This window comes from Ascaphus truei, chromosome 3, assembly GCF_040206685.1.
Source record: "Ascaphus truei isolate aAscTru1 chromosome 3, aAscTru1.hap1, whole genome shotgun sequence".
Taxonomy (NCBI): Eukaryota; Metazoa; Chordata; class Amphibia; order Anura; family Ascaphidae; genus Ascaphus; species Ascaphus truei.
The window spans coordinates 256,525,383-256,550,730 of NC_134485.1; the positions used below are offsets into that span (position 1 = coordinate 256,525,383).

The following is a 25,348-nucleotide window of genomic DNA, read 5'->3' on the forward strand; positions in this document are numbered from 1 at the left end:
CTGTGGTTTAGCTCCATCTTCTATTTTCTATCTCCCACTTGTAATCGCTTTGGTCTAGACATTTACTTCTCAAGCATCTCTGGCCTTTTCAGAAAATGTTGCTTTCATATTTACACCGCTCTCTGTTCTTGAGTCTCTTTTGGAGATATATGCCATGATTCTTGACGGCTTTGTAGTCTTATTTCCTTTGGACACCTCCTTTTGTTGTTGTTTGATTTGGTCATCGCTTAGCACTATGGATATTATCCACCTTTTTGCATACTCTTTGTGTATACTGGGAGTAACACACATTAAGTGTGGTGCAAACTTCCTTTTTGGGAGATGTACATCCATTCCTACTAAACATGTAGAGCTGTTTATGGCCTTGATCACATTCATCCTTCATTCTGTGATCTCTGCATCTTGCAATTGTTGTACCTTTTTGACAGGCTCTACTGTCCCTCGACCTCCCATACCAATTGTTGCTGTATGTGGCATGTCTCATACAAAACATTTCAATAGAGCTTTTTCAGAACGGGTGACGTGGCAACTTTCATGGGTCCTTTTGGTTGACTATATTAGATTTTAAAAAAAATACATGCAAAATTCATGATGAGCAGATTATGTTTAAAATTATTGCTCAAGGTTCAAACTTTTAAATGAAATGTATAAATGAGCCTTGTTTTCTGGACACCTGCTCTAGATCTTGAGATAATCATCTCTGGAAATATTGATCATTAACAAAAATCCAAGATGTTTGATCTTGCGTAAAATATGTGCTCATTACAACAAATTTGATCTTTGCAACTTTGATCAAGTGCGACAGGCGAGAACAACTTTCTTCATGTGTTTCTTATTTTATTATGCATTTCTTGAGTGTAATGACGTTTGGTTCCTGGTACATTCAGCCTTTGCCATGAGTACAATGTGGTTGTTTTTTTCCTATAAGTCCAAATCTGTCTTATTTTTCACCAAATTAAAAAGCTCTCTTCCATATAAACATTTGATCCTGGACCACACATGAGATCTCCACAGTTTCCCTTCTCATCAACTCTCATCTGTATTGCTGTGACAGTCAACAAGTTATATCTAAGGTGGATGAGGCAAGGAGTAAGGTAGGAACAGGGGGAGGAATGCCACCGGTATTGAGCAGTGTTATTGAAATTGCTAATGTAGTATTTTTGGCCACAGTTAAGTATCAAAGCTTTCATTGTGCAAAATTTCACGATGTCTCAAAGAAAAGACAATGCCACTGAAAATTAACTTTGTTTTTCTTGGATACACCTGGTGCAGAATTTGCACAAGTGGAGCCTTTCATACATAACCCCATTTCTACAGGTTGTGTAAAACAAAATCTGCCTTTATTTCAATTACAACCCGCAGGATAATGCATCTTTCTAAGAACATATTGGTGGGTTCTATTGGAGTGTAGATTTCATTCTAATTCTTCCAAGGACACCAGAGGGTTAAGACTATATTTTTGCAGCCTTTTGTCTATAGAGTAAAACATGTTTTGTCAAAGTGTTTAATCAAATAAATTATCATTCTCGATCTATACATAGACATTCCGTATACGCATATCAAGTTCATGTTTTGATGGGAATATGTGCATATTTGTATTTTAAACATCATTCATTATGCAAGGCGCAGCAAACCAAATGATGTTGCTAAAAGAAAAAATTGTACGTCGACACGTATCACTTTTCATAGATGTTTAAAAAAAATAAACAGGGTAATTGGCATAAATCCTGAAATAATTCAGATGAAATACTGTTAAAGTACATTTCAACATTCTTAAGGTGGTCACATGACAACGGCGTATGAAACACGATGGTTACATGTGCACACGCACTTTTTGTATATATAGATGTATTTTTTAATCTAAATGTTGCCTGCAAATATGTGATCCCTTATGTGATACGTTTCCTGTTTATTTTTCTGTAATTTGCCATTTCCCTCTCTAAATCAATTAGAAGTTTTTGAAACTGTAAAAACTACACGTGTCAATGTTTTACAGCGACGTAATTCGAATTGACTTGATTTTTTCAAGTAATCCTAGAAAGGGGAGCATCCCAAATAGAAACTGCTGAAACTGCCACAGGTGCCTCTCCGAAAACCTTACAGTTGTGGCATTGAGTGTTCAGTATCGCTTCCTTTCTGCACACAAGGCATACTGTTGAGGTATTTGTTGCGGTGATTGGTTTTAATGCTAATTTAGGAATTCCGTTATAGACTGTTTAGATTTGCATGCATTTGTTATCCTAATATACAGTCTCTACCGTATTTGTTAAACTAACAGCTTAGAGGAGGCTAGTTTTATTTATTTTGTTTTTCCTGTACCAGAAATCAGATATTGATATTAAAATGGATATATTGCATTGTCTCATGGCATTGAAAAAATATACATATTCCTCTAGGTATCAATCCGTAAATATGTTCCACTTAAGAATCTAAGGATACCTCCTTCTGTTAATTAAGGCAATAAGCCATATAGTGAATTTGTATTTCTATCTATTCAACGCACATCTAGATGTAATTATGTAGTGGTTGAGCTCAAAACTGCTGACCAATGCAGTAAAACATGTACGAATACACATCCAGTTGTGTGTATGAAGTTCTTTTGGAAGGAGCTAACACAACATTTAAGCAACTCGCTGATGCTTATTATTAATAGTCTGTATATATTTTCTGTCATATCATTTGGTTATCATTCTTTTTTTTTAAATTAAATATAATGCTGTGTTTCTGGCAGACGTAAGTACGGCATCATAAGAGGGGACATTCATAAGCGCACAATAAAATACATCCCACGCAACAGTCCTACGGGCTTCTTTAACATGTGTAAGGCCATGTACATGTATTTGTGCTGTTAAAATGCAGCTATTGTTTGCACCCTCCTTCATTTTCCAAGAGATTTGTTTTCATTGTTCAATGGAGAATTAACTTAAACTATTTATTTTTACCTGAATTCTGGTAATCGTATGCAGTGATTTGACGTTTCCACCACAATTTGATCACACAGTGTCCGCTAAAATGCATTACACTTTTAATCATTCTTGGTGATGTTCATGCTTCCTTATTTGAGTTCGATGCTCCTAGTAGCAACCTTTGCAGTCCAGAGGATGTATCTGCTTAAGCTTAATAGTTTTCCAAAACTATCACCTACCCAGAAATTTGTGACCAGTTGCCCATAATATTTTTGGTGGCTTCCAATACATCAACAAATACCCCAAAAGCTAAATACTTTGGGGTTGAAACTGTCAGCAGTGAACATCTTGTGTTTAAGAATAAATACAGAAGAAAATGTAAATATTTGTATTTAAATTCAACTTAATTTTGTTCTATCCGATTTGAATTTCTGAAAGTACCAAGAAAAGAAAACTTAAAAAAAGTGAATTCTAAAAGAAAGACACGCATAACAAAATATCTGTTCATTAACGGAGCTAAAAGGAAAAACAAGTGTGCAGGAAAATGTTATGCAAGAAAGCAATTCATATACAAAAGTTCTATCAAGTAGAACATAAGAAGAGTCCATGCATGTGCAATTTGTGGTTTTATGGAGTACCTCCGAATTGTCAAAACGTGGTCGGGTTGCATCCCAAGTATCAACTTAATCAACATGTGCAACCGTAGGATATGTCACTCAATATGCATTGTCTTGGTTCTCCAGTCCTTTTGCCCAGAAGCACATACTATCGACAGTACAAAATGTGCTGTTTTTTCTGGATCCGCTCACCTGCTGATTGTTCAAATCTTCTTATATTTGAGGATAGAAACAGCCATCGTCTTCCTAAAGTCCACCCTGCGTATGTATGTGTGTGTTGTTGTCCTCATACATGCAGGGATTTTTTTTTCTTCACTCCCTCCAACAGGGATATCTGCGGCACTGTCCCGCATTTCTCCTGTTTCACGTTCAGATGCTTCCCTTTCTTTAGTTGGTACATGGTCTTCCACTCATACGCAAAGCTTATATTTTATGAAGTACAGAGTATTCCTACTACCTTTCATATTGGTGAGCAGCACTTGTCAATGAGGTATATACGTTCCTTCTAACTTGCCAATACAGATCCTTCTCCAGCTCAGAAGAAGCCTTGAGGATTGTGGAGCTACTCAACATTTTGGAGTTTCCGTAGTAATGATATAGCCAGAGAAAGAAATATACTATACCCTTCCTTACATTTGTCATAGGTTTTGGGGACATTATTATGGACCAACAAGAGGGTAATGCATACAATGTATAGTCTTTGGTCACGGGGGAGACTCCTGGAGCGGGTAGGACCTCGGTGGCCGGAACAACAGTGAGCGTGGAAAGATGGAGTCACGGGCTGAGGTCAGTGGCAGGCGGCAAGCAGGATTGTCGGGGTCACAGGACGGGGTTCGGTGGCAGGCAGCAAGCAAGGATCGTCTGGGTCCAGGCAGGGGTCGACAACAGGAATGCAGGAGCAGGAACTTAGACTAGGGAGCAGGAAACAAATGGGGACAAGCCAGATTACTAGCGAGGGCCTTTAAGTACAGGACTCCACTGAACAGAAGTATGGACATAAGGAGTCTGGACACAACACAGGCAAGGAAGGAACAGGAAACTATAAGGACAGGAGCAACATGAGCAGACAGACAGCAGCACATCCGGTGGACAGACAAGGGAACTGTGGCTGGGAGCAGGATGTCTAGGAAGACCCTGATACTACTCCCCCCTCTTGGGAGCGTTCTCCGGATGATCCTCTAGCCTCTTCAGGGAGACCTTTTGTCAAAGGCAGACTCGAGTAACCCACCTCTGATGGTTTATTGACGGGCAAAGTACTTGTCCCCACAGGGACGGTACAGGAACTAGCAACCAGTCCATCAGACTTTTCATACAAATCAGTGAGGGCATTGAGTTAACTTTCTGTGGTCTCCTTTTGTGACCAACGTATCTCTTAACTCTGGAATCTCTTTCTCCAACTTCATCTTTTCAGACTCCAATTTAGCACTAAATGCCTGTTCCTTGTAACCCTTGCTCAGGTCTTGCAAAGCCTCTGCCAGTTTGTTTTTTAATTCTGTCTGATGTCTGGAATCTATTTCTACTATCCTAGTCTCGTGATGTTTCGTGGTATCATTTAAAGAGCATTTAAGACCAGCTATTTGAGTTTTCACCTCTTGAAGCTATCCTTCTGCACAGCTTTTCCCACTCAATGCAGTTGCCAGTTCAGCTTCTTTGGAGTTGAGTCGCGATTCCATATCTTCCATCTGACTCAGAGCAAGGCTTAAATCTGTTTCCTTTTCTTTATTTCTGACCTGCAGCTGCCGGTGCTCATCCCGTATCTTGTCCAGCTGCAGCAGGGACCTCATTGACCATGTGGTCCACCAATTCGCAGGCATCAGCCATTTTGGCCTCAGTGCAGTGTCAGGTCAGCCACTTGATGGACGGACATCCTCTCCCTCTCTTTCTTTTTGGCGAGCTGTATCTTGAGCTCAGCAATCTGTGCTTGCAGAGCTGTGAGTTGCTGGGATGTGTTCAGCTGCCAGCTTTAACTCTTCCACTTCTAGGCTTTGCTGCAAGTTCCACTCCTCAGCGAGAGACCCCTGTTTCTTGCGTGCATCCTACAAGTCTCCTCTCTGGGCCTTTATCTCTTCACTGTGCTTGCTTCCACGCATCCTTCATTACGTTTTTGGTGAGGGAGCAGCGTCTCTGCTCCTATAGCTCTTCATTTTCTGGACTGCCTCGTGCTCCCTCTCATACAGAGTTATCTGGCCTCTAAGCTCCTCCTCAAGCAAGGCTCTGGTTATGCTCAGTATGGCCTTCAGCTCCTCATGCTGCTCTCTGGGAACACACTGGGTACTCAAATGTTCCTGCAGCATTTTTACTTTAGCAGTCTGGATACTTTATTCCTGCAGAACGCTCTGCTTCTCCTCAGCATTCACCTGTTTCTCCTTGGTGTCCTGCAGACTCGCACGCAGTTTTTGCAGCTGGCTCTGCAGCATGTTCTCTGCTTGTGTGCGTTGCTCCAGGGAGACACGTTCTTCTTGCAGTACTCTCTGCAGTGCTGCCTGTACGTCTAACTTTTCCTGGGCCAACTGTTTCTTCTCTTCTAATTCATGGAATCTTTTATCTCCATCACTGACTCGGACAGAGATTCTTGCACTCTTGGGTTACAGTTTCAAAACCACTATTTAACCCTTCGAAGATCTCTCTCTCATTGAACATAGTTTTGTATTGAAGTGGCAACTCCCTCTCCTTAGAGGCTTCCAGCTCTGTACTAAGCCTGTGAACTTCCTTCTGAGAGGTTTCCAGCACTGTGCCAACTTGATCACTGAAACTCTGGTCCTGGGCAGAATCCGCTCATGCCTTCTCAAGCTTACTTGACAAGATCACCCTGTCACTCTCCAACTGATCCTTTTCTTTCTCCTGGAGTACACACTTGGCAATAGCTGTGGACAGACACTTTTGTAGTGCAAGTAGAGAGATGTTGATGTAAAGCACAGCCACGAATTCCAAATCAGCATGGGACCGGAACAAATGATACAGGTGAACACTCCAATCTTGCAACAGGTCAGGTTTATTGCATGGTGGTGCAGCAAAAATAGGACTACACGAACGCACCTACGCGTTTCATGCACAAGGCACTTTATCAAGGTAATAATATGATAAAGTGCCTTGTGCATGAAACGCGTAGGTGCGTTCGTGTAGTCCTATTTTTGCTACACCACCATGCAATAAACCTGACCTGTTGCAAGATTGGAGTGTTCACCTGTATCATTTGTTCCGGTCCCATGCTGATTTGGAATTCCTATCTGTATAGGGGGGTGCAGTGGATGAGTTGCTTTAGGAAACTAAAAAAATCTTTTCACTTGGAATTCACACAAAAAGAAAAAAGGGAACTCTTCTCAGGATATAACAAACCCTGCAGAAAAAACTTGAAGCAATCACTTTTAGGAATCCACAGTTGGGGTCACGGGCTGGGGTCAGTGGCAAGCAGCAAGCAGGATTATCAGGGTCACAGGCAGGGTTCAGTGGCAGGTAGCAGCAAGGATCGTTGGGGTCCAGGCAGGGGTCAACAATAGGAAGGCAGGAGCAGGGCATCGGAGCAGGAACTTAGACTAGGGAGCAGGAAACAAACGGGGACAGCCAGATTACTAGCAAGGGCCTTTAATAAGTACAGGACTCCAAACGGAACAGGAACAGAAGCATGGGCATACGGAGTCTGGACACAAAACGCAGGCAAAGAAGAAACAGGAAACTATGAGGACAGGAGCAACAAGAGCAGACAGAGGAACCCCAGAGCAGACAAACAGCAGCACACCCGGTGGACAAGGGAACTGTGGCATGGAGCAGGATGTCTAGGAAGACTGACATCTTTAAAGTTTCACGTTCTGTTTAATAAACTCTGTGGCCCCCACATGTTTTTCTAAACTGGATTCAGCAGGAGATGGACTTTGACAACATCAAAAATTCACATAATCCTTATCGGGAGTTATTCCTATCTTTCGCAGACCTTGGTGTAGTAGACACAATTAACGCCTCGCAATTCCTTGGAGCTTAAGTATGAACACTTGTGGCAGGACTTCCGGCTGTAACCTGGCCCTACCTCCTTTAGATGTTACTCAAACTTTGCAACCCTAGGCAGATTTAAGATGACCGCTACTGACTTAAGTGTTATTCCAAATACAGCTCTCTAGTGTCTGGACATATTTCTTCCTAGTTAGGGCTGTGTACTTCCCTCTTGGCTCTCACTCGGTGCACTGTCCTAATACAACTGATGCTACTGCGTCATCTCTGAATAATTAACAGTTATAGTTCAGATGATATACAGATATTGTCATCCTTCGGCATCATGGATAAGCTAGACAAGTTGGCTGATCCTTTTCTTCTCCCGACCACCACCCCCCCCCCTCTTCTTCTTTTCTTCTTTTCTTCTTTCTTTTTTTGCAGATCTTTTTTTACTCCACTTTGACTAATAGCTAAGCCATGCTTCCCTGCTTTGGAGGGGAAGGACTCAATCACCAGCTATCTCATTAGTCTTGTGCTTGTTGCACAGAAGTAATGGTGAGCTGTTAATAGCAACCTAGTAATCTATATATTTTTAGGATGACAACTAAGGCTGCTTGTTGAAGTATTGTACCAGGGGACATTAACATTGTTCTGGTTTCCTAGCCTGTAGAAAAAGATCCTTTTTGTCCCCTTGATGGATACAGGAAGCTCTTCCGTCTTTTCCCCAGGTGCCTCTCATATTGGCTCTTTACATAGTTGCATCATCATGCAAGAGTATTTTGTAAATGTTCGGGAGTTTTATGCCAGTTTAGTTTAATCAGGAGCTCAGTTCAAAGTAGCCAGAAATTGTAACTTTTATAATGGCTACATTTGTCAGATATTAAAGAGCTTTCCTGTCTACATGACATCAGTGTACCTACAAGTGGACAAACTGAAGTATTAACGTAATTTTATCATGTAAAGTCTCGGTAAACTTTAAATAACAATGATACATTGAAAGACTTTTGTAACTTAAATACCCAAGCAGCACTTGCAGGAAAAAAAAAAATTTGTTTTAATATATGCAGCCGTTGATTACTTTTTAAAATTGTTTTTTTTAATTGAAAATGAATTACCTAAACTGCCGATTGATTCGTTCACCTGTGATCGATCAGCAATGATCCTGCTTCCCAGGGTTCACTAAATGGCTGCCTTTCAGTTTCAATCAATCCTTCAGTCAGTGTAACTCAGCAGCTACAATGTACGTATATTGTTACAGTTTGCAGTTCAAACTGCTGGGAATATTGGCAACAAATTGTCACAAACCAAAAAGTGTTAAAAAAAGATCTTCCACTGCTGGGGCTATAGCAATCAAAGGATGCACCATGTATTAAAACTCATTCAAAATGGCATGGAGGTTGAATTTAAAAAAAAAATGTAGTAAGTAGTGTCTAATACTACAGAACTGATTTTTTTAAATAAACATGCAGGATATTGCATGGATTGCTTCAAGTAATCTGAGCCTTTCGTCAAAGTGTCAAAAGGAGAACAGAAGTTAAAGCTGGTTACTAGTTGTAACTCCTTGTGTGCAGCAAAGGACTTCTCATCTAATTTGCGTTTCCAAAAGTTTTGCTACAATGGTGTGAATTTCCTCTTGTGCATTTTCCCTTCTGTATCTCTGGTGAAGCTCTTGGGAGAACCTTGTAGTTTAGAATTTCTAAGGGCCATTGCTTCCTGCTGATCTACTTGGGTGAATCGGTCTCCACCAGCATCCCGGACTCCTTTTCCAAACGAGATCTACTGTAGTGACGTCCCTTCTTATCTTACTGCGGTCTGGTTTAATGAGCACGTCTCTTTCCCACTATTTACCCTACTGCCTAACCTTATTCTTCATGGGATGTTCTGAAGAACTGAGCTTGGATATACATGTACGTCTTTGTTTCGAACTTGACTCTCTCTCTCTCTCTCTCTCTCTCTCTCTCTCCTTGTTCACTTGAGCTATAATAAAAACTTAAAATTAGGGCTGTCTGTTATGGCATTGTTTCACTTCTTACTTGAATTAGCTCTATTACTGTGTGTTTTATAAGGAAGGCACACAAGCTGCTAATATGAGTGACACCCTCATTTATGATGACCAGAAAGCGTATGATACCATAAAACTTTGCGAACAATGTAAATGCCATAGACAATTACCAATATATGTGAAGCTATTTTACTTGTTTACTTTTGTGCAACCATTAAAGTTTTTAAGCTGCAGAATTAGAGAAATAAACAGTGTAGCTCTGCGCTCTGAAGTTTACTGTAAGGTTAGACACTTCAGGCGTCTTAAGAGATTTTAGGTAATGTGTTCAAGTGCATTTAGGGTATTTGTGACTTTTTTTTAATGAAGAGTAATATATTGATTATATAAATATTCTTTTAAGAGATTTAGCTTTAGCTTAGATGCCAGTTATGTTTTAGGGTCGCAACTGCATTTCTTAACTGAAACCTCTGCTGCTGGAGGGGCATCTAATGTATTAAGAGTACTGTATGTTAGAGGCCCTCCAACAGCAAAGGGGTTATCTCAGCCTTTTTGCTAAGCTTATCCTCGCTTTGCCTTCAGATAGCCACTGCAGGCTTTCCTTGTGCAATATGGAGAATCTAATTCAGTTCTTTGTTACACAGCTTCAGAAATGCCAGTGATTTGACAGCGGCTGACCTTGCACACTCCCAGGGGTTCCGAGAGTGTGCTCAGTTCCTCCTGAACCTCCAGAACAGTCAGCTGAACGGTTTATATTGCAATGGCTCTTTAAACGCAGTTCATCACAACACCCCACCCAGTCACCTGAATGGGGGAGCCAATCGCAAGAGGTCTTTCCAGTGCATGGAGGCTTCTGCAGTGAAGAAACTTAGAGTTGAAGGTGAGTGTGTTCGCTTATGACAGTCATGTAAGAACCCAGTGGCTAGGGTGCCTAATTATGTTTGCCGAGTGATCTCTTGGTAGCTCAATCCTGGGTGCAATAGTCATTATGCTTGGTGATCTCGCTGAGTGTTGCTTGCTTCAACCTGGTGGATGCAGACGCGAGGCAGTTCATCCACTCCAATTTTAGTAGAGCCATGGAGATTATTGGCCATTATGTGAGAAGGCACGCTATCTGCATCTTCCTGGGTCTTATGGTAATACAGTTATCCAAAGTGAGTGAAAAGGAAATGATACGAGGTGGGGGGGGGGGGGGGGAGAAGCCTCTTTTTAGCAGCCCGCTATTTAAGTTGCATTTGTTGACTTGTTACTGTGTATGTGATTGGAAGGTTGGTAAAACAACTGTTTTATGTGCTGGTAACCATGTGAGTATCGGGAACCATTAGTGAAAGGCACCTGCAACCCTTGTCAAATTTGAAATAAGCCCTAGAGGCCTTCTGAAGTGGCTTTTAGTATTCACTTTTTTATCCTAATCACAGCCTTCAGTTTTTACTTGCAGACACAATTTGATATACCCTCTTTCTTTGTTGGGTCTTTTAAAATATGACTGTTATTGAGACTTTTCAGGGAATGCATTACAGCACAAGTCTTCGCACAGCAATTTTGGAGTGTGGTTCCATATTTGGATGGGATTCCTTAATTCTCTCCTAGAAAGCCTTATTTATTAAATAAAATGGGAAATTGGTAATTGTCAAGGGAGGAACAAATCTAATATGTTTGTAACTTTGGGGCTTTGAACTACTCCTATTTTTACCTCTGTGCTGTTTCAGAGATCTGCATCCCAACTAAAAGCTATCATTATATATTGTATGTTGTATAGTTATTACGGTATTGATGTTGGATATATAAACTTGTTTAAAGTCTCAGCAACGCACTCTTGGGCAAGTAATTGTGTCAAGATTATAGCCCTTCTACACATTCACCTCTGGAGGCAAATAAGACAAAATTGGCAGAGTTATTCTCGAATAGGATTGGGTTGTATAAAGAGCATTAGAAAAATAAAGCACTTCCACAAGCTGATGGGATTGTAGTACAGTATATTTGCTTCAGGTTTTTCAGCAGTGTGAGATCAAAACATGTTGACTAAATTAAAAGGTTATGAAATATCTGGCTTGCCGCCCCACAAGACTTTTGCTGCTTAAGATTGATGACCAGAAACTGGGGCCAATGTATGTTAAGTGTTTACTGCAGTACAGTACTAGCCTAAAATAAATTGTTATTACACATGCATTTTGTGTAGGGTTGTGGCTTGGACACAATAACAAAAAATAGTGTTTACTTAAGTCTACATTAGTTTGTATCTTTTGTGTGAGGGGTAAATACATTTCATGGACTTTGCGGAAAGTATGTATGTATGATTACTGTTTTAGAGGATGATCTAGATATTAAAGCCAGTTTTTTCAAATTGGCATTTTGTAGTTGGGTTACACTTTTTTTTACCGGGATCCTTCATTGAGCAAAACAAGGTAATGAAATAAATTGTTATTTATTAGGCAATAATTCGCATTCACAAAATACAAAGAGACACACTTACTTTGGGACTGGGGACGAAAACCAGATTTTCCTAGCTGCAGGGAACTTTATGGAAGAGTTTTACCCTGACCGGGACTTAGCCCGGAATCTCCTGGAACCCAAATCGTCATAAAGTTCCATAGATAACCGCTACGTTCTCCTCTGAGAACTTTGTCCCTCCGGACCGCGAGTTAGTCCAAATCTCCTGATACTCAAATCGGCATAAAATCCCAGCCGCGTCCACTACTATCGTTTCTGAGAACTTGGGCGCAAAAGTCGGGACTTAAACTCTGGCTGCAGGCTTTTTAGGCTTGAAATTGAAGCCGGTTGCTCTGCTATTCGCACAGAAGCAACTTTGAAAAGCCCGTCCGCACGCTTACTACCGGAGACTATGAATCTGATTGGCTCATTGATTCTTATAGTATTCTTGACTTGATTCACAAAACTGAGCAGCCAATCAATGCTTGGGAACTTGCCCAAGCAACCAATCGGAGCCAAGCCGACTAGAAATATTGGGTCAGCGGGAAATCCGAAATAGCCAAGAGACATACGCAAGCCTACCACCTCTCTCCCTGGCTATCTCAATGCCACCCGCTGGGCAGGCTTCACCAGGTCTGGCATAGAAAGTGGCATCCCGGAGGGCTGCCATTGATCTCCGGACCTGGTACTCTGCCTTTCCCCACTGACAAAATGCTTTTCACAACGCTGGGCATCCTCTGGCTACTTTGAATTCCGATGTCCAGCAGACGTATCGGTGCCTATGTGTTGGCTCGGGCAGCCTGTTTGGACATCGGTTCCGAATGTAAAAGCACATTACATTATATTAAAGTACATTTTAAAACCCTTCTGAGTCTTAGGGGATAGTGGTGTCACAGGAGACCAAGTTTATCAACACCTTTTATACCGGGATCATTGATTTGAGCAAAGCAAGGAGGTAAAATAAATTGTAATTTTATTTCAGGAAAAGCCACATTGTGTGTGTAACAGGGGAGTAATCCCTGTTCAAGTAATGTGCCTTTAATCTAGAAGTGTGGTGGTTAACTGCAGGTAGTCAATTAATAAACACCACCTGCCCGATTTAGATTGCTTTCAAAAGCCTGTCTGTTGAGACAGGAAGTGACTCCTTAGCTCACTTGTGAGCTGACCTTTGGAGACACAACAGTCTTGAGCCCTGCCAGAAGAAACAGCAGAGCTGCTTACAAGACACAGGGAAAACTTCTGAACCTGAATGCTGACACACCCTGAGGAAAAGGGAGCTGAACCAGAGAAGATTTTCCCTCCAAGAAACAGATAAGACTTTCATTCTTAAGAGACTTCTTATATCTGCTTATTTCATGCTATGTGTTTGGGGCTGGGAGAAATGCTTAACTAACGGAGATGTGAATTAATTGCATAGGATTTCACTAGAAATACTCCCAAGTGAATAGAAGCTTTGTCCCCCCCCCCCCCCTGTGTCTGGATGATTTCCTGATGAAAAGGAACAAGGCTAATATATCATAAAATAATATATCACCTTATATAAGTCTCCAATTGTGTACCTCTGTGAACGTCCGTCTACAGTGTGTATAACACACTTTACACAGTTAACACACTTACTGGGAACGGAGCTAACGCATAAAATCTTGCTTTAAACAAAATTGTCACAAACGACCTCTGTAGGAGCCCTTTCCAATGACCGGGAGGTACTCGCGAAAGTCCTGGAACGCAAATTGGCATGCAATCCCAGGCGCGACCTAAGCGGGTCTTAGAAAAGTTTCTGACTCAAAATCTCTGAAGCCGGTTCGCATCTATTCTTCACAGAGCATCTTTGAATTTGCCGCTGATGGTTTGGCGCTTGGAATCTGCGCTCCTGATTGGCTGCAAGGCTTCTTATGGGTTTCAGTGTCCCATTCACCAACCTCTACAGCCTATCAGAGCGTGGGAATTCTCCTGCCAGCCAATCACCATTGTGCCGTTATTCTAAAGCCGGATGGGCACCTTTTTCTCAGTCTAAGGGGCATGCGCCAACCTGACACCTCTGCCTCTTGACATATTGAGCCCACCCGCTGTCCAGGCTTCAGAGTCTGGGTTTGGGCAAATGGTGGCCGGATATCCCTGTATTAGCCCAGGATGTGGGTACTCAAGTATAACTGCAGCACTCCTGTTCTAACACCTTGGCATTTCTGATGCTTTCAAGTCCGGACTCCGAACAGACCCAGTGGTGCCAAGCTTGATAGCCATCTGGTACCTCGGAACCCAGGACTCGGAAATCCCACAGTTCATTGACAGGTTATCAGTACATATACATATTAAGCATAACTCTTTAATAAAATATACTGGTTCGTGTATCTTGTGTGTTAAAAAGGTGTAAGTCCCAGTTGTGGTGTCGGGATGGAATAAGGGGGTACACTGCTACACTTACTGGCCGCATCCTTGCCACACTCTAGAAATTACTTTAAAACTTTTACACACAAAAACCACTCACAGCTTCATCATATAGCTGGAGCATCCCCTGAACCCATATACTAGGTTCAGGGTACCTGGGCATCCCCACCTTATACTAGGGACCCCCTGTATGTTGCAGGTATACATGCCCCATTTACCTTGTCTGGATCATGCTGCACAGGAATCCTGGCGTTGAGTCGCAAGAACGTTTTCAGGGTAGGAGTTTGCCCGGAGCAATGTGCTTTGATATATATCCGAGAATCTCACTTGATTCCCGGATACATCGTTGGGGTATCCTGTAACTTTGGAACCCTGTTACATAGCCACATTCGATAAAGACTTTCTACGGCAAACCCACACAAACTTACAGCCTAGAAATCTCCTGATCCCAGCACCCCGAGAGGCAAGACACAGGAAAATCTTTAATGTTGTGTAATTTGCACACAGTCATAGCAACGCATCTCCAACATCTAGATCCAAGAGCTGACACTCTAGGACCTCAAAACACGGGGCATGGGTAACCAAGTGGACTTAACCTTTTATTAGTGAGCCTGGTTACCCTTTCACCATCACAAGGGGACAAAAGGAAAAATGTTGTAGTTTAATTTCTATCTGCCTTATTCCCCACACACTTTCCCTTGGACACAGTTTGGGCTCTGAGTCCCCCCTCAACCTTGTATACGGTTGGGGCACACACAAAACCCTATACTGATTGTGTGTCACCTTGGCACAAGCTGGGGTACCCCCCTTAACCTAGCGATTCCCTCGGCTACAGTGATACCTGTTTTATCCCTTTGCCCCATTCTCTTTTCTGGGCTATGCTGAAGCAGGGTACCCTAGTGATGAGTCGAGTTTTGCGTTTTCTAGGGGAGATATTGCTGGGACAATGTGCCTACATCTATCCGAGAATCAGGCATGATTCCCGGGTACATTTATGGGGGAACCAACAACTCTGGACCCCAACCTCCTAGGCACATTCTGTCAACTGTTCCTCCGCAAACGCCCCTTGAAACTCACACCCTAGCAATCCCTGCTTGCTGGCATGCCCGGAAAGGGAAAAACACCAAAAATACTTTTAATACATACAATACTTTTGAATGGCACAATGTTACTGGGCACAATAGCTAACTCTCTGGGACCCTTATACACGGAACAGGGGTAACCAAAATGGGCTTGACCTTTATTAGAGAGCCTGGTTACCCCCTCCCGTCAGTGGTTTTTATACCTTACCATATATCTATATGAAGTTTACCACCATTGATGGACTTTGTTTATTATTTTCTGTATTTGCATTATTTAATCACAATTGCCTTTTGTCCTATAAGCATTTAAAAGCATTGGCTATGTTTTAGTCTTTACCGTATCATATTTTATTGCCCTAAACTATCTAATCCATATTTTCAATAAACCCTTAATTGGTCCTTGTACTGCATTAGGCGCTGTCTTTATAAGTGTGTGTGTGTGTGTGTGTGTGTGTGTGTGTGTGTGTGTGTGTCCCTTGAGTTCTGTACGCGGATTGTTTTGTTTTTACAGTTTTTGTATTTATTTTCTTTTTTCCCAGGCAAGAGCTTTGGTGGTGCTGTTGAGGCAGAGTTCGTGTCTGGAGAAGATGACGATGATATGATGCATGTGGAGATATCAGGTGGGATTGTACTTGCAGCTGAAGCAGCACTCTGATTCTTGAACATCTGAAACTCCATGAGAGAGAATCTTCTTCTTAGACCAAGAGATGCTGATATTTTCACTGTCTGCAATACAAACCCCTAATAAGCTAATACGCTTATTTCCGTAAATGTGCCCCCAGAGTTATCTAGTGTTGTGAAAACTTTTGCTGCCATGGTAATCTGTAGCATATTTTATGTAATGTTACAATAATTATTAAAGACTTGAGGATGATGAAAGGTGCATTGATTGCTAAATTTACCTCAGAGTATTTTGAGGCTGTCACATGTCTTGATGGGTTAACGGAGACGATCTACGATCTATGTGAATTAAATATAGAAGCTACAGCATTGTTTGAGTTGACCTGCTGGGGAAAGTGTTTCTGCATGCTCTTCTTTGCACAAGTAAGGAAATGCTATATTCAAAAGAAAAGGATTAATATCAGATTAAAGCAAAATTAATTTAAAAAAGTATCCATGTGATATAGATACAATGATTTGTGTATTGATGGTTAAAGCAGAGCCACATGTAACACACACACACACACATTTATGTATGTATGTATGTATGTATGTATGTATGTTTAAATAGTTGCTCTTTGAAAGTCCTCTCCATGTTATCTTTCTTACCTGTGGTTTTTGAATGTCTTTTGAACTGTTAATATATTAGATATTGTATGTTCTTTCGTTTCACTACACTAGTGTCTTTCCACATATATCAGCGACTAGAATTTCACAAAAACATTTTGGCTCATTTGCCAAGCGGTGCTATTTCACAAGACACTCTCAGTTGTTGGTACACACTAAATGTGTCCTCTGGTGCTGTGGAATAGCACTGTTGAGTGAATGTGGCCCACTTCTCTACTACATCAGCAAGTGCTTGAAGTTCAGATGGGATAACCTATGTGGTGTGCCCAGTTACAGAAGTATTCTTTAAGAAGTGCTAGTCACCTCTTCTCTCTGACAATTAGCTTCATAGAGGGAAAAGGAAGCCACCGGACTCCTTTTTGCACATTGTAACTGCAATATGACTCAGCCTGTGACTTATTATTTTTGTTTAAAAACATTGTTTTCACTGTAATGCTCAAGATTTCTAACATGTATTTCTTAATACAGATGTGAAGAGTAGCTCGCTCTACAATTCATTAATGAATGGTGGTGTAACCAAAGGATGCATGACACAGCTCGGTGAAATGGAAGCAAGCTCACCCAAGTTCCTCATACCAAAAGCACCTAACACCCCTGTAACCAACGGAACCAAAGAGTGCGGTGGCGGGCATGAAAATCTCTCTGAGAACAATGACGAGGTTGTGAATTCTTCAATGTGTGGGTCCTTGCATGTTAATGGAAGTCCTAGCAGCTGGGTCTCTCACAGACCTTCATGGGCTGAGGGCTATGGGGAGAGCTTGCAATATGGACATTACCATGGATTTGGAGATACAGCTGAAAGCTTGCCTGAGCTCAGTAGTGTGGTAGACCATTCCAACTCTGTCAGTGTAGAGTGCAAGTATAATCAAACTTTCATAAGCACACTCCAGCAGTATATGGGATTCTAAGGAGAAGAAATACACAAAGGTGTAGGAAATAGTTTTTGAGTTTGCTTTAGCTTTCTTACTTAGATTCTAGATTTCAGTTAACAATGTATTGCAACAATTTATTGTCATTGCGTTTGAAAAAAAAATGTTGGCAATTTATGCAGTGACCGTTCAAAAATGTGTTGAGTAAGATTTCATTTATTTTGCTCGTTTTGGTTCGTATAGAAAGTAAAGGGATTTTCTTACATTACAAAAGCTTTATTACTATTGGATATTTGAAGTTATTCTTTGACACATTGAATAAAGGCTCTTTAATGTGTAGGAAATATGGGCATTTTGCCTGTTTTATACAATTTAAGCATATTGTTGAAACTGGGCTAAAAGATTACGGATTGCTGACACTTTCAAAGTAGAAAGTGTATTTTTTAATGTGTATTTTGACATGTTTCTTATTAAAATTGTCTGTTTCTAGTGCTATGCAAGATGAGAAAATGCAAAAGGACAAAGCTTACTTCCAGGTATATTTTTGTAATAGCTTTGTGTTGAGTTTAAATTTTGCTTCACTGTATCTTGACAAATGTGTTCAAGTCAAGAAGCCACTTGCTTGAAAGCATTTACAGTTACTGATATACCCAACTATCTGTTTTTGCTTTCGCTTTTCTGATTTGTCATCTCCTATAAACATTGTCCGCCTTTGATATGTTCACTCCTAATCATTCGACTCTACAATTTTTGTATAGCGTTTCCTTTCTGACATAAAGTGACACTTTAACTTTTCTAGGTTGATTTATTTGACCAGAGATTGGTAGTTTTTTTTTCTCTGCCTCTTCCATGTAAGTACTAGATCCAGATGGGTCAATATGTTTAATAGGGTACAAACGGCCTTTTTTTTAATTATGATCTTTTATTTGCTTAAGAATCTTCATGTACGTTGTACAGTGGATCACAGTTGAAGGCAGGGTAAAATATTTTCTTGGCAATACAGTGTTGTTTCTTAATAGATGTAGTTACTAGAACTAAACAATGCAAGCTTCCCTCTTGACCTGAATAAATAACATTTGGCTTTTCTACCTTCCCGGACATGGTGGTTACTCTTGACACTAGTTTTGAACAGCACACACCTTGCCATTCAGTGGTGTATAACTGTATGGATGTTGTTGTTTTTTGTTTTGTTTGTTTTTCCCAAAAGGGACAAAATGTTGTACTGTCACTGGTTCTAATTTGTTATGGCTTCTATGTTTTTACATATAGGGGGCTTGAAGACATTTACCTTTTTGTATTAATCACAGTAGATACTGTATATCTGTGTTTGTGGTCAGTGCTACTTTGTTACAACTGTTCTCCTTGCCTGATGGCAAAATGCATTAGAAACTATGCCCATGATTCAGGAATTTATGAGGTGTCTAAAATCCCATCCTCTAACCTTTTGTTGTTGAAAACGAACATGAAGAAGAAAAACAGTTTCTGTTGGTGTTATTTTGCTTCAATTTTTTAATGTACTGTTTACTGTTGCAAACAAAGGGAAGGCATGTTCCCTAACCTTTGTATTAAAATAAAACTGCACAATTACTACACTAGTTCGTGTTATAAATGATTTACTGATTTTGTTTAATTTTTGTATTGTTTGAATTTATTAGCAAAGATGTTATCAAAATTCTGAAATGCCAATTAATATTCTTCACCCCTAAACCCTTTCCTTCACGATCGTACAACGCAGATCAGTGATCACCAATATTCTGAAGCAGACCCGAATAATAAGAATGCTGTGCTTGATATAGGACCAAAATAAATTGGGAGTGGAAGGGCCACAAGTGTATCGTATTGTAATATAATTTAGGAGGCATTTAAATATTTATAAATGTTTGAAGTATTATAATTTAACATTGGTACTATACACACACACACACACACACACACACACACACACACACACACACACACTATGCAATGAACAAAATTGCACTTAGCTGCCTGAGCAACTACAATGACATTGGAAGAAGACGATAGTCCAGAGAGCACTTCAAAACACTTTGAGGGATGCATTTCACCGCGAGCAGCCAGTTGAAGAGTCCTAGTTTAAAACCAAGGAAACTTGCTCTAAGATCCCTATGTCCTGGTCCACGTTGGAAGTGAATCTGGTGCACACAAGGAGATGGCAACATTTGCCAGACTTGAAGCAAAAATCGAACTCCTCCCTCCTTTTGGTTTATCCTGTTTATTAGACATGGGGTGCACAAACTGGGGTGGGTGGGTGGCGGCACTTACAGAAGCCACGCGCTCTTCCCCAAAGCATTTAAGTTAAATGCATGTGGAGCATGCAAGGCCTCTGTAAGTTCCCTTACCTGGGAGTATTTTGGACCATTTATTGGCCCCTCCTGAGAAAAAGGTTGGCCACCCCTGATCTAGAATATAATTTAAAATCATGAAAGTTAAAAGATGTAGTTGAACTAGTGTGTTTCATATCTTAATTTTTTAACAAAATGTTAGAAAACGGCGTTAACTTCAATACTAAGAGATTACAGATACATTATTAACCAGAAATCGTATAATATCCATCATCCATCAGCTTTTCAATTTACATTTTTTTTTTGTCCTTAAATTAGCATTTTCTCGGGCAACTTCAGCTCTAAAATAGAAACTTACCAATAGAAACATGGAGCAAAAGCCAAGAAATGTACAATTTAAAGGAAACCCGTTTACTCCATCTCCTGATTGGGACCCTTTGGATACTTTGCAATGTTTCAATCCAATTAACCTCTCATAAGCAAAATCTTTCTCATATTCCCTCCTGTTGCACGTAATTTCACCACCAAGTATTTGCCACTTAATCTGAGACAGAATGTTTCTCGAAGTAAAAAGGTTTCCTGCCGGAGTCTTATTTTTTATTTCGATCTAGTTTCTTACACTTACTTTTTATGTTCTGAAAGTCTCATTTTGATTTGCCTAGTGGTCTGGTCAACATAGGCAAAATCACATGGGCATTACAAAATGTAGATTACCATTTGATTATCACAAGTAATAAAATCTCTGCAGGGCATTCGTATTCCTCTAGAGAGATGTGATCATACCTCCCCTAATTATGTTATTGTATGGTATGTCTTTATTTATATAGCGCCAAAGGTGTACTCGTCGCTTCACAAAAAATACAGCACAGGGAATTTAAAAATACAATAAGTGCAGCACATCATCAGACAATGGGAAAGGAAATCCCTGCCCCGAAGAGCTTACAATCTAAGATGTTTGAGGGGAAACTTACAGAGATAGCAGGTGAGGGAATAAGTGCTGTAGATGAGTGTGCTTGGCCACAATGGGTGGTATAAGTGACTGTGGGACAATAGCCATGAATGCAGGCTATTGGGATGCTTTATTTGTGGGGTGAGTTTTCAGGTTAGTCAGTGTTAAATGAAATGGTTAACACCATTTACAGGTGAAGTGATGGCAGGGAGGCATGGATGAGATCAGGTGTATATGTCTGCCTTCAGGCTTAGGGGAGATCCCCAGCAGCAGGAAGGAGTAGATAGAGGGTGTGAATAGAGGATTTGTGTGGGTGTTTTTATTGAGGGGTGTTTTTATTGAGGGTTGTTGGGAGAGAGGTGTATAAATAATGGTGGAGTGGGGCAGTTGGAGAGAACAGGGACATTCACCAATGAGTGAGGAAACGGTTAACAGAAAATGCAATAAAGAGGGCATAGTGAGATAGAGGAGGAGAGACTTCCCAGTTATTGGAGGATAGGAAGAGTACAAATCACAGCTTTTAGAAAGAAAAGTTCTCACAGTTGTAAAGTTGTTGTTCAGAGTCCAGATCTTCCTCAAATCTTCACCTCCAATGTCAACTACAAGATTAACTCCACACACTTAAATGTTACACACAGCCATATGGCTCACAGCCAAGGTATCCTGCCTTAAGTATTCTAAAACACAGTCACATTGACTAACAATTAAGGGAGGGGACTGCCTATCAACCCAGACACACCAAATTGTTAATTAAATTTTAAGATCTTGCAAATTGATTGAAGGAGACATACCAATTAATACATTTTAAAATCTGTAGCAATTGATAGTAGAATCCAGCTCACATACCAATTAATACATTTTAAAATCTGTCATACCATGATTGTGACAGTAGGGGTAAATGTGACTGCTTTTAATAAAGGTCAAGCCTGCCATTACCCCTACCTGTCCGTAATACATCTGTATTATGTTATACGTGTATATGTATTTTGTAGCCTGGTTCCAGCACTTCAGGGACCAGGGGTTAATTTTGTTTTTGGCTGGAATGCTGCAAAGGGGTCTGTGGTGCTTTGCATGTGGCTGTGTTTCCCTCCCCCCCCCCCCCCACCAATCGGGTTGGTTCATATTGCAAACACCTACCTAGATGAGATAAGATCAGCTCTTTGTTCAGTGTGTTTTAGTTGTGGAAGAGAATTCTTAGGGCTGTTATATAGTGGCCGCGTGCGCTACGCCGTGCACAGCACATAATTGGCTGAGGTTAGTCTGCCCTTCTATACAATGGCCGTGCACGCACGGCAGTGAGCGTGCATTTGGCCGACAGCGGGGAAGACTGGGAAAAAAAATCTTTTTGTGTGTGTGTGTGTGTGTGTGTGTGTGTGTGTGAGAGATCAGGCCACTCAATAGGGGAAAGTATAAGGAAAGCAACTTATCTGGTCAGTTGTGGTGCAAGCAGTGAAACCAGGATCACCATCCAGCAGCAAAAATAGACTAACTCCTGATGTACAATATCCGCAGCACTCACCAATTCAAATGCAAAAACTATTTAATGTAGAAACACAAGCATCAGAGGTAACAGCAGGTGAAAAGAAGCAACGTTTCGGACCTCCCGGTCCTTTCTCAAGCTCCCTCCATTATGTATTTATTTAGTTTGTGTGTGTGTGTCTGCACAATGTTAATAAATATTTTATTTTTACGAAAGTTTTTTATTTAATAATAAATATTACATACACATATACAGTACCTTCACACAGCTCAGCATGCACACAAAAAGCGTGCGGCACAGGCACGCGCACGCACGCACACACACTATAGAACAGCCCGTAAGAAGCAGCAGCTTGGGAAGGAGCTGTGTGCAACTAGCAGATGCAGAAAGACAGAACAGGGAAAATCTTTAGAAATATCCCTGCACCTAAGTTTATAGGGTACCCCAGTTTCCCAGTTCTTGGTGTTTGTGTTGATTTACTGTACATAGTTGTGGATATTTCTTTTCCCAATAAATTACATTTTATAAACTGTTTCTGTCTGGCGAATTGATCCCTGGTGTGTTAGTCCTGGTCTCCCGTGACAGGCTATTTTCTGCTTGCAGTGGTGGGATCGCTAGACTTTGCACCGATATTCTTCTGGGAATATCTGTCCTGAGTAAGGTCTCAATTTTGCAGACCACAGAACTGAGAGTTACAACTATTCCAGAACTCAGACACACTCTTACCATTCCCTGTAGTTTAGTCGACGTACAGACAAGACTACAGAGATGTGAGCCAAGTATCAGTCCTGGACCAAGGACCTTATTGCACTCCGGTGTGAGTGTGGAGTACCTACCGGAAAGCGCGACAAGAAGCAGCTGGTCGCTGACCTGGTAGCATATGAGGCGCAGTGTTTAGAGCTCAGGCACTGGTCAGCCCCATAGGTGGTTCTGGGCCATTCCAGACCTAGGGGAATCACCTGCCACCTCTGGTGATGAGTCGGTGGAGGCTCTGGCGGGGCCACCTGCAGTGGAGCTGGGTATGCCAGCAGACATCAGGGGTGCGCTGGGCAGCGGGGCTACCGCTGCTGAACAAGATGCTATGCTCCAGCTCCTGACTGCTCGCGCACCCTTCCCTTCGAGGTCCCGATCGTCCTCTGGAAGTTGGAGTTCCTGGGCCAGTCGGGCACCCTGACTCACGTATGGCAGCTTCGCCATGTTTTGAGAGGACATGGATGACATTGATGGGTATCTGGGGTCCTTTGAGAATATTCTGAAATGCACAACCTGTAAAACAAATAAATATACATATTATATATATATATATATATATATATATAATGTCTCCGTGTAAGGAGCATGCTGCTGGTGAAAAAGATGGGCCATACATGTGTGAAAAACCAGAAAGTGAATCCCTGCGCTTCTCCCATTGGGCTAACAATAAATGGGGAAATAAATATACATAGTGAAACCCAAGTCTGTAAGGCAAAGGAGACTTTTGGTTACATCCTTTGATCAAATAATGACAAGCCTGCTAACCAACGTCAAGGTAAGTCTCAGTAGCAGGTCCCTATGCTAAATGCATACAAATATTCTGTGAAATATACCATGAAGGGGTTAATAAACTAAGCCTAAGCTCCATGGTGCCAGTCAGACCTGCAGCGTGTTTGATGTCACTGCGCTGGGGCGTGCTCCTCCCCTGGCCTCTTTGGAGCCATTTCTCTTCAGGCATCGTACCTCTGCAGCCCCCGCGCGCAACATGATGTTGGCCGCCAGATTTTCAAAAGTAAAAACCGGGACACATCAAAAAAAGTATTTATAACACAAATTACATCACTTAAAAATAAATATTATGATATTTGTCTAATAGTGTCCCCATTTATGCTGTATTATTAATCTCTCCCCGCCACATCAGGACCTCTCTCCCCTCTTCCACAATCTCACACTCCTCTCCCAGTCTCTCCCTCTCCCAGTATTTCTCACTCCCCCTCCAGTGTCTCCCTCCCCCACTCTCTTTCCCTGCCCCCAGTGTGTCGCTCTCTTTCATCCTCCCCCTAGTGACACTCACTCCCCCCAGTGTCTATCACACTCTCCCTGCAGCCATTGTGTGTCTCTTCCTCCCACCAGTGTCTCTCCCTCCCCCAGTGTCTCTCCCTCCCTCAGTGTCTCACTTTCCCTCCAGCCAGTGTGTGTCTCTTCCTCCCCCCAGTGTCTCTTTCTCCCTCCAGCCAGTGTGTGTCTCTTCCTCCCCCCAGTGTCTCTCTCCCTCCAGCCATTGTGTGTGTCTCTCACCTTCCCCCATGGTGTCTCCCATTCCCCCCAGTGTCTCTCTCCCCCTCCCCCCAATATGTCTTTCACCCCCATGTCACTCTTTCACCCCCGCCTTCCCATGTCACTCTTTCACCCTCCCCATGACACTCTTTTACCCTCCCCATGACACTCTTTTACCCTCCCCATGACACTCTTTTACCCTCCCCCTCCCCATGACACTCTTTCACCCTCCTCATGACACTCTTTTACCCTCCCAATGACACTCTTTTACCCTCCCCCTCCCCATGACACTCTTTTACCCTCCCCATGACACTCTTTCACCCTCCCCCCTCATCACACACACCCTCTCCCTCCCAATGACACTCACCCCCCTTCCCATGACACTTTCACCCTCCCCATGACACTTTCACCCTCACCCTCCTCATCACACACACCCTCCCCATGACACTCTTTCACCCTCCCATGACACTCGCCCCTCTCCCCATGACACTCACCCTCCCCATGCCACACTTTCACCCTCCCCCTCCCACTACCCCTCCCCATGCCACACTTTCACCCTCCCCCCTCCCCATGACACTCTTTCATCCCCCCTCCCCATGTCACTTTCACCACCCCTCCCCATGTCACTCTTTCACCCCCCCTCCCCATGACACACTCACACACTCACCACGCTGCATGCAACAAGGAGGTGCTACAGGAGCTGTGCACCACAGCGCCACCTAATGGCCGAAAGAGAAATTTCAGCTGCCGACTGCTTTTCTGTGCTCCTGGCAAAAATCGCCTCCCTCCGCCTGCCCCCCCCCAGTTTGCGCACCACTGATCTAAACAATGGATCGCCGGATGTGAGGTGACAACCTTTAAGACACT

General features: G+C 41.9%; 1 protein-coding gene across 1 annotated transcript in view; it reads left to right on the forward strand.

Moving 5' to 3' along the window:
• Positions 1-19,086, forward strand: part of ANKRD10 (ankyrin repeat domain 10) — a 33,891-nt gene extending 14,805 nt beyond the window's left edge. The window contains exons 4-6 of the mRNA XM_075590692.1: positions 10,091-10,326; positions 15,883-15,963; positions 17,099-19,086. Of these exons, the coding sequence (XP_075446807.1) occupies positions 10,091-10,326; positions 15,883-15,963; positions 17,099-17,538 (757 nt within the window). The 3' untranslated portion in view covers positions 17,539-19,086. The remainder of the gene's footprint in view (positions 1-10,090; positions 10,327-15,882; positions 15,964-17,098) is intronic.
• The last annotated feature ends 6,262 nt before the right edge of the window (positions 19,087-25,348 follow it).